Source organism: Musa acuminata, chromosome BXJ3-4 (assembly GCF_036884655.1).
Source record: "Musa acuminata AAA Group cultivar baxijiao chromosome BXJ3-4, Cavendish_Baxijiao_AAA, whole genome shotgun sequence".
Classification (NCBI taxonomy): Eukaryota; Viridiplantae; Streptophyta; class Magnoliopsida; order Zingiberales; family Musaceae; genus Musa; species Musa acuminata.
Window position 1 is genome coordinate 2,997,573 of NC_088352.1, and position 8,962 is coordinate 3,006,534.

The following is an 8,962-nucleotide window of genomic DNA, read 5'->3' on the forward strand; positions in this document are numbered from 1 at the left end:
TCCAATGATAAATCTATGGCTGTTGCTCCTCAATCAAACGCCATACATATGTAAAACACAACTTTTATTTCTGATGGAAGAAGAGGTATCATATACAAAAAAACTTCGACAAGAAATAGATACCAAATGAGTAACCGACGCTCTCTCTCTCTCTCTCTCTCTCTCTCTCTCTCTCTCCATATCCATAAACCGCTAGTAGTAGTCGGCTGGTGGATACCTAAAACGACACCCTGCGAAGCTTCCTGGAACCTGACATTTTTGGTCCATTACAGAATTATTACTACGCCTTTCAATGATTTATGTGTTCTGTAGTCACTGTGTGCGCGTATAAAGAGCATCAAGTTTCGGCAACAATTTCTGGGCTGCATTGGATCGAGATACGGAGTACTGTTGGGTGTAGAGCCATGGCGTCGACGGGCTACGAGGCGGCGAGGAGGCTCGAGGGAGGCGAGCACAAAGGCGGTAGGATGAGCAAAGAGGCGCAGCAGGGCCACGGCCACACCCACGGCCGCACCGCCCACAACATGTCCTCGTCGTCGCTGCGCAAGAAGTCGGACCTGTCGCTGGTGTCGAAGGTCCGCTGCCGCTTCCTCAGGGCGCTCCTCGCCAACCTGCAGGAGATCTTCCTCGGCACCAAGCTCTTCGTCCTCTTCCCCGCCGTCCCCCTCGCCGTCGCCGCCAGCTACTTCAACTTCGGACGCGTAATTCTCCTCTTCCTTCTCATAGATTACCGATCGCTTCTGCTCACACAGCTCATGTCATTCTTGAGAATAGGCGTGGCTGTTCGCGTTGAGTTTGCTTGGCCTCGCTCCTCTCGCTGAGCGTGTCAGCTTCCTGACAGAGTAAGCTTATCTATCATCTTCAACCTCTGTAACTTGTGATCTCCAAATGACATTTGCCTTTCTTGCTTCTTTGGCTTTGGCATGGCAGACAAATCGCATACTACACCGGGCCAACTGGTAAGAAGATGGCCGTTCTGTTTCTATTTCCTCTGTTCTTGCCTAGCAGTGACTGCAAATTCTTGCTGTTGCTGCAGTTGGTGGCCTCCTGAATGCAACATGCGGAAACGCCACCGAGCTGATCATAGCTCTTTTTGCGCTGCGGGAGGGGAAGATTGAGGTGGTGAAGTGTTCCCTGGTCGGATCTGTCCTCTCCAACCTATTGCTTGTTCTTGGGACCTCCCTCTTCTTTGGCGGCCTGGCCAACCTCCACAAAGAGCAATTCTATGATCGAGTAAGCACCCATCCACTTTTCCCTGCACGGAAACAACTTAAGATTAGATGAACACTGTCGTTCTACGATTTGGCACTTTGCAGAAACAAGCCGACGTGAACACCGGTCTGCTCCTTCTGGGCGCGCTGTGCCACATCCTGCTGCTAATGTTCGGGTACGCCATGAACTCCGGAGAGCACGCGGCGGTGGACACCGTTCGAAGATTGGCATTGTCGAGAGCGTGCAGCGTCGTGATGCTCCTTGCCTACGCTGCTTACCTCTTCTTCCAGCTAAAGACCCACCGCCAACTGTTCGAATCGAAGGAGGTGAGACATCGAGCACTCTGCATTATTGCCTCCTCTCTGTCCCACTCGATGACCTCTTCGGATGAAGAGAGCAGGGAGACGAGGACCACGACGATGGGGTATCCGAAGACGAGCCCGTCATCGGATTCCCTTGCGCGGTGGCTTGGCTGGTGGGGATGACGACCGTGATTGCAGCATTATCTGAGTACGTTGTCGGCACCATTGAGGTACTTTCTGATCCGCTGTTACTTTCTATCCAGCATCCATCTCCAGCACTGTTACGTTCTATCATCTTGTGCGTCGTTCTTCAGGCTGCTTCAGATTCCTGGGGAATCTCCGTGAGCTTCATCAGCATCATCTTGCTCCCGATAGTTGGCAACGCAGCAGAGCATGCGGGTGCCATCATTTTTGCTTTCAAGAACAAGCTGGTAAATGCGCCTCAATTTACCTCTGCATCGTTTCACTGATTGCATGGAGCTGATGTGCATTACTGTCGAGATGTCACAGGATATAACTCTTGGTGTCTCCCTTGGTTCGGCAACACAGATCTCCATGTTTGTGGTAAGATCTTAGAAGTAGCCTCGAAGTGCAAGTAAACCTTCTCACCCACAGCATGAGCATAATTCTCTGACATGATTTAGGTTCCATTGAGTGTTCTTGTGGCCTGGATAATGGGAATCGAGATGGATCTTGATCTTAAACTGTTGGAAACTGGCTCACTGATCATGGCAATCCTAGTAATAGGCTTCACTTTACAGGTACAATCAAAGATTAGTAGTAGAAAAGAAATTAATCCATTGTTGTAAAGGAATGATTCGATCACCGAAACTGAATGGTCCTGAGAGTTTCTGCAGGATGGCACGGCACATTACTTAAAGGGGCTCGTGCCCCTGCTCTGCTACATTGCAATCGCTGCATGCTTCTACGTTTACAGATCTCCAAGTAAGTATTGAGTCACGGAACATGTCCATGATTAAACTCTCTGCTTTCTTCTTTCTTTTGCTGCTCGATTAAGGCATTGATTCAAATTTGAACGAAATGGCAGATCAAACAAACAAGGGTGCTGTGATCACAGCAGCGTAGTAGATACGCAAAACTTTCTATATCCTCTGTATGTTATATGCTTCCTTATTTTCCTGTATACAAATGCACACTGATTTCGTTCATGTATGCAGTATGAACTTCCACTTGCACATCATGTTGCTAATTCGACCGAAAACATGTAAATGAACGAGAATTAAGGTGACTCTTCCCAGCAAAGTAGAGAGTTCTTTTTAAGCTAGACTGAAGCATTTGCGACTCTGGCACCAAGTTTTGCATGAGGTTGGCGAAGAACAGGAAAGACCTAATAAGATTACATGTTGATGAACTTATATCTATACGCTCTAAATTTGATTCTGCTGCACTAATCTTTTGCCTTTTTTACTTTGTTTTCAATGTCGATTAATAACCAAAACCATCAGGCTTTGATGAGTTAAAAATCCTGGTTTTTGTATGAGAAGGGTGAAACTAATGGATCATAATGTTCTCTTGGCATCCAACATGAAGGGCACAGACTGTTCATATCGGAATAGTGGAAGTCAAATGGGATTTCACACCTTTGATCATTCGACAAGAGCTTTATGACTCTGTAATCTTATGTTTAACTGTGGTGATGAGATGTACCATCTTGTTAACGTTTAACTCCACACAATAAATGATTCTTTTCAAAGGTACAGATATGCTCAAAGTCTGAGGTACATGTCATGGAAGACTAACTTATGACCACTGAGGCCTTCAGTTCTACCATCAACCACACCTCACGAGAACATGGTTTTGAGGAAGCAAATGATGGAGACGGCAAGGAAGGGAGGCGCACGAACTAGAGGAAGCAGCAGCAAGTACTGGATGTTGGAGTGCTCTTGTTCTGTTTTTTGGTCAAGTGGAGACCAGAAGAAGGTGCATCACAGTATAAAGAACACAGCCCACCACAGTTTCCATTGCCACCCACCCTCTCCACCTTGAGTGATTGCTGCTGCCGCCACCGTCGCTCGCAGGCGTGGAGGGAGGAGACGTGGTGGCGGTGGCGTTGGCTTTTGTTGTCACCACAAAAGAAATCAGCAAATTAAGGAGAAGAGAGTCGCAGAAACAACAGTCTATAAAAGAGTAGAATGCTTCAGGTGTACTAAAATTGTGTTAAGAAGATAAAAGTCATAGATCATGTCTTACCCAAAAGCTTTTAAATGTAATAACATTGACAAAAAAATTAAAGCAAATGATGCTATACTCAAAATCTTATTCAAGCCAAATATATATCTTCTATCAATTCCAGATTTACATATTAGATTTGGATCAATCTGCAGTCCACAAAAGGGGAATTGTTAGGAATATAAAATCATTGAACATGTCTCAATTATCAACTTAAGCTTATAAAAAATAATAATAATAATGAGAGTAAGCATTCCTTTTACTCCGTGGCCAAGTAAAGACCAGTGGGGTTGAATGATATCACCCTCACATAATTTTTAGAGTTGAATCATTCCATCTCATTAGCTAGCTGGTCATACTGACTCCCTAATGCAAACATATTTTCTCTGGTTAAGATTCTAGTATGATCAAGTAACCTTTTTACTTGATTGGTATCATCTTCTTCTCAGTAAATCCAGATCGAGTGCACAAAGTAACACAATAAATGATCCCTCTTTTGTGGTACATGTATTAAAATTCCATGGCACATGTCTAGGAAGCACAAAATATGACCAAACAAGAGCTTCCAATTCCATATATTAATTAATGACAACTTCCAAGAACTTGTTTCAGAGATAGAGAGAGAGAGAGAGAGAGAGAGATGAAGGCACAAGGAGCACTAACTTGGGGCACACAGTATCTTGGAGTGATCTTGTTCAGCTTTTGGTGAGTTTGGTCAAGTGGAGACTAGAAGGTACATGACAGAGAAAAGAACAACACAACCTGCCACAGGTTCCCTTCCCACCTACCCTTTCCATCCCAAGCAGCCTCTCTTCCCACTACTGTCACCTTAAAATAAATTAGTAATCTGAAGGGAAGAAAGCAAGAGACAAAGTTCACAGACAGAACAGAGCACTATATTGATCTACCTGTTAGTCTTTAGAAAAGAAGAGAGAGGAACACATAAACAAAAGTATACATATATATATATGTGAAAAGATGGAATCAATAACCCATCAAACTAACTATAATATGGGAAGGGGGAAATAATGATCTTTATATGAAATAGACATATTGTCCCAACTTTGGTTCAGACCATTTGTGGCTGTTATACACAATAAATTGAGAATAATAAAGAATCACAAGAACATTATTGGTTATGTAATCCTAAGGAAAATTCATGGTAGAAATCAACAAGAATAATGCTTCCTGGGCACAAGGCCGGTCAGTGGCTGCGCAGCCAACAGGTCACAGAAGACCTGCTTCTGCAAAAAGGCAACAGTAATCCCCAGTATCCAAAATTGTTTGTCATTTCTCTGCCTATGGTTTCCATTTCTCCATGAGTGAGTGACTTGTCTCTACTGTAGAGGTGAAGGGAACTACAATCTACCACAGTCACTCACCTTGAGCTGCGCTCCCTGCCTGCTTGAAGATCTCGGCTTCCTTCGAGTTCGGTGGCAGGTTCAGCAGCTCTACATCAAAAGAAAGACAAGAAAAGGGGTAGAACATCAACCTAGATCGATGATGAAGTAGGATCTCCTGGGCAAGCTAATTTGCTGCTTACTCGGGCAAGCGGAGATGTTGACGGGGGTGTTGCATGCGTTGGGCAGGGCGAGAGCGCGGGTTACATTGATCTTGATGGGCAGCTGGGGGTCATCATGGTCCTTCACCAGGATGCAGAGGCACTTGGGGCTCTTCGCGACGACGTCCTTCAGACCGGTGCAGCAGTCTGGCGTGGGCGCCTGCGCCGTCCCCTCCACGTAGGGGATGCACGTCTGCAACCCGATCAACTGGCTGCCGCACTCCTGGAGGTCGCTCGCGGTGTCGGAGCTGGCAGGGCGGATCACGAAGCTCAAGGCCAGGAGGACCAGCAGCAGAAGTGAGCTGAAGGAGGAAGAGGAGGGGGAGTTGGCCGCCATGAGAGGGCTACACTGAGAGGCGTGCAGTTGCTGTGGTCATGCCCCAGCCGTTCCCTAGGGGAAAGGAAGAGTGAGAAGGGAGCGGTGGCAACAACAATGGCTTTTATGGTGGGTTGGAGGAGCCATGTTGTTGTTCCTTGTGGACTACACTTCCATGTGAGTGTGTGGGGGCAATAGCAGCAGCAGAAGGAGCCAAAGGGCTGCGCTGTTTAGGCTCTTGTGAGTTGATTCCATCAGATAATGTTGATTTAAATGATTTATATATATATATATATATATATATATATATATATATATATATATGTTCTTCCTATTAAAAAAAATCACCAAAATCCAATCTCTTATCCATGTCAATCTTTTCATTGCACGCCTTTTTAGAGGAGCTGTCCTTTTGGACTTGTAATTAGTCCACCCAGATTTTTTTTTTTATCGTTATTTAAAATTAAAATTAAATCAGACTGTTTCAATTTCGTTTTCGATGCTATTTTATTAATTTTTTTATTTTTTATTTTTAAATTACCACTCCCAACAAACACTTTTTATTTGACTATTTGATTTTTCTTTTAGCTAATTTAAAATCAAACTATTTCCGGTTCGATTTGAAACCATCCGATTATTGACTCCATTTGACTTTAATTCATAATCTATCTTATACTAATTCGAATTATGATAGGGTCTGTAATCACAGTCAGTGAACAGAGACATGTTGCAGACTTATTAGAAAGGGACAATCTTCGTGTTAGTCAGGGAAGAAGAAGAAGAGTCTCCGACATATGTGTATCTATGTATATATATTTTTTTGTTGTTGTAGCTATTAGTATTATCATAAACTAATCATTATCATTATCATCATCCATCATTTTAATGCTTTATATTTATTAGAATGCTAATTATAAATTAAAGTTATCATAAGAATTACAAGACCAACGATGAGTACGAATGTCATCGTCACATTATTTTTTAAAAATAAAAAAATTATTATATTAAATAACATATGTGATATTATTCGAATCTGAGATCTATCACATTATTATATTAAATAACATTATACTAATCAATCTAAATATTTTAATAAGGATTAATGAACATTACTTGTTAAGAGCCAATACGATTTTGAAACTTTCTCATTGCACATAATTAAGATATAAACCTCTACTAAACATCTAAAGACATCCCTAATTACATTTCACATAAATTATAGATTCTACATGAATTATTTGCATTTCTTCTTACAACACATATTGAAAACATACTTCAAACATAAAAAAACATATATATATATATATATATATATATATATATATATATATATATATATATATTCTTCCTAATAAGGAAAAACGAGTAATGCAAGTCAGCAAAGTCTAACCTCTTATCCATGCCAATCTTTTCTTGGATTGCACACCTTTTTGGATGATTCTGATTTTTAAAAATTTAAAACTAAAATCAAATTGGATTGAAACCATTCGAATTATAGAATTATCGATTCTGATTTTATTTTCAATTGTTGAACCGATTTCGAACTAGAACTATTTTTAATTTTAAATTTTCTAAAATATCCCTCCAATTAGCATGTTTATTGAGCTATCGGAAGGGACAATTTTATCATTTGCAACATTTATTTTTTTTTCTTGTCAGTTTAAAACATTAGAACCTTTGTGGTTTGGTTCAAATATATCGAATTTAATTTTGGTTCGTGATCGATCCAATATTAATTAGATTTAAATATGATGAAATCGGAGTCTTGACTCACGAAGACGAAGAGTCGTAATGACAGTCGTGAACAGGGACATGGTGCACATTTATGTGAAGGGGACAGCCTTCGTGCTTATCAAGGAAGAAGAGTCCCAAGAAATGGTATGCCGGTGCAACGACAAGAGCGTATATTTCATCTCATTACCAATCCAAGATTACCCTTTTTTTGTGGGCTTTTGTATTGTCATATAACCATCATCATTTTAATACTTTATATTTAATGCTAACTATAAATTAAAGTTATCATAAAAATTGTATGACCAATGATTACGGCAAATACCATCAACACTAATGTGTCTTCTTGTCATGTGAAGGAAACACTATGAGAATGGGACAAAGGAGTAGGGGAAGAGCGATTGAATTATTATTTTGGATCGATTGTAAAAGGTTTAATTTAATCGGCTATTCACTGGATAGATAGATACAACTATCAGCAGCAACGAAAGCAATCACGCAAGCATAAAGAGTGAGGACTCCACGTAGTTAAAATCCCTTCCCAAAGCAGGAGCAGGAGGAGGGGGGAGGGATTCCTTTGGGCTTTGGATAGATAAATCTGTTATAAAGTACTCTGTGGTTACAGAAACAGTCCAAAAATAATAAGTATCAATTGAAAATCCGAGCACCTCGAGCACCTGATTACTAATTCATTTATCAAAATTTTATAATATAAAATATTCAAAGAATATGTGAGACTTGTGAGTAAGTCATAAAAGATATGGTGATGTATATTTAAATGAATGCTATTATTGATATTTTTTACTTAATTAAAGTTATTTATTTCTATTATTTTATTTATATTTATGTTTATATATATTATAATTGAATGTAATAACAGAATTATCTTGATAAGATAAATTATAAGAATCATTATGAGCTATATTTAGAAAAGATTAATAATATTATGATACATTGAAGGGAGTATGAATATATAATCATTATAACTTAATATAGTATTATTATGTTTATTAGATTTATTAGCTTATTTTTAAAATTCATAATCATGTATAAAATGCTTTTCTTTTTTTTTTCAAAATCTAATTAGGTAAAATTATTTTTGAATAAAATTTTATTTTATTTATTTTGTTTTTGAATATATTTTATATCTTATCAATTATTAGGCCAAGTTGGAGAATGTTAAATTATATTACCCTTTATAATTTGATAAGATATATAATAAAATTAATTATATTTTGATAACAGATACTAATCAATAGAAATAAAAAGTTCATATTATAGTAGGATTCATTATGGAAGGCCATTGGGAGGATATTTCATAATAATTTATCATAGATCTTTTGTTCTCGCTATAAATAAACAATACCTATAGAGGCTATATAACGCATCTCATATATGACGTAGTTGAGAGATTACAGTTTCTCTCTCAACCTCCTTGAATCATCAATCTAAATGATTCTGTGAAAGGATAGAAAAAGATGAGAAAGAGAATCTAGTTCTCGTTACAAATTAACGATGGTAAAATTTTACAAATTAAAACGATGCCCTTACAGATTATACAAAGATCTTTTTTCAGATGACACTAAAAGGTTATTTGATTTTGATCTTAACATAAATTTTTTTTCGCATTACATATAGCATATAATAGTT

General features: G+C 39.2%; 2 protein-coding genes across 4 annotated transcripts; one reads left to right on the forward strand and one right to left on the reverse strand.

Moving 5' to 3' along the window:
- Positions 1-341: 341 nt before the first annotated feature.
- Positions 342-3,228, forward strand: LOC135635259 (vacuolar cation/proton exchanger 1a-like). 2 transcript variants are annotated; one of them, XM_065146220.1, is made up of 12 exons: positions 342-701; positions 775-842; positions 931-959; positions 1,037-1,233; positions 1,317-1,538; positions 1,613-1,744; positions 1,829-1,945; positions 2,025-2,078; positions 2,159-2,275; positions 2,372-2,459; positions 2,563-2,628; positions 2,693-3,228. In XM_065146220.1, the coding sequence occupies exons 1-11, from the start codon at positions 405-407 to the stop codon at positions 2,598-2,600; spliced, it is 1,359 nt and encodes a 452-aa protein (XP_065002292.1). In that variant the 5' UTR covers positions 342-404; the 3' UTR covers positions 2,601-2,628; positions 2,693-3,228. The 2 variants fall into 2 exon arrangements, with proteins under 2 accessions (XP_065002292.1, XP_065002290.1); XM_065146218.1 differs by having other exon boundaries at positions 2,563-2,712.
- LOC135581718 (non-specific lipid transfer protein GPI-anchored 13-like) lies at positions 3,154-5,716 on the reverse strand. Of its 2 annotated transcripts, none has more exons than XM_065146221.1 (3): positions 5,248-5,716; positions 5,087-5,155; positions 3,154-3,652 (listed from the first exon to the last, which is right to left on the reverse strand). In XM_065146221.1, the coding sequence occupies exons 1-3, from the start codon at positions 5,600-5,602 to the stop codon at positions 3,435-3,437; spliced, it is 642 nt and encodes a 213-aa protein (XP_065002293.1). In that variant the 5' UTR covers positions 5,603-5,716; the 3' UTR covers positions 3,154-3,434. The 2 variants fall into 2 exon arrangements, with proteins under 2 accessions (XP_065002293.1, XP_065002294.1); XM_065146222.1 differs by having other exon boundaries at positions 3,154-3,589; positions 5,248-5,706.
- Between the last annotated feature and the right edge of the window lie 3,246 nt (positions 5,717-8,962).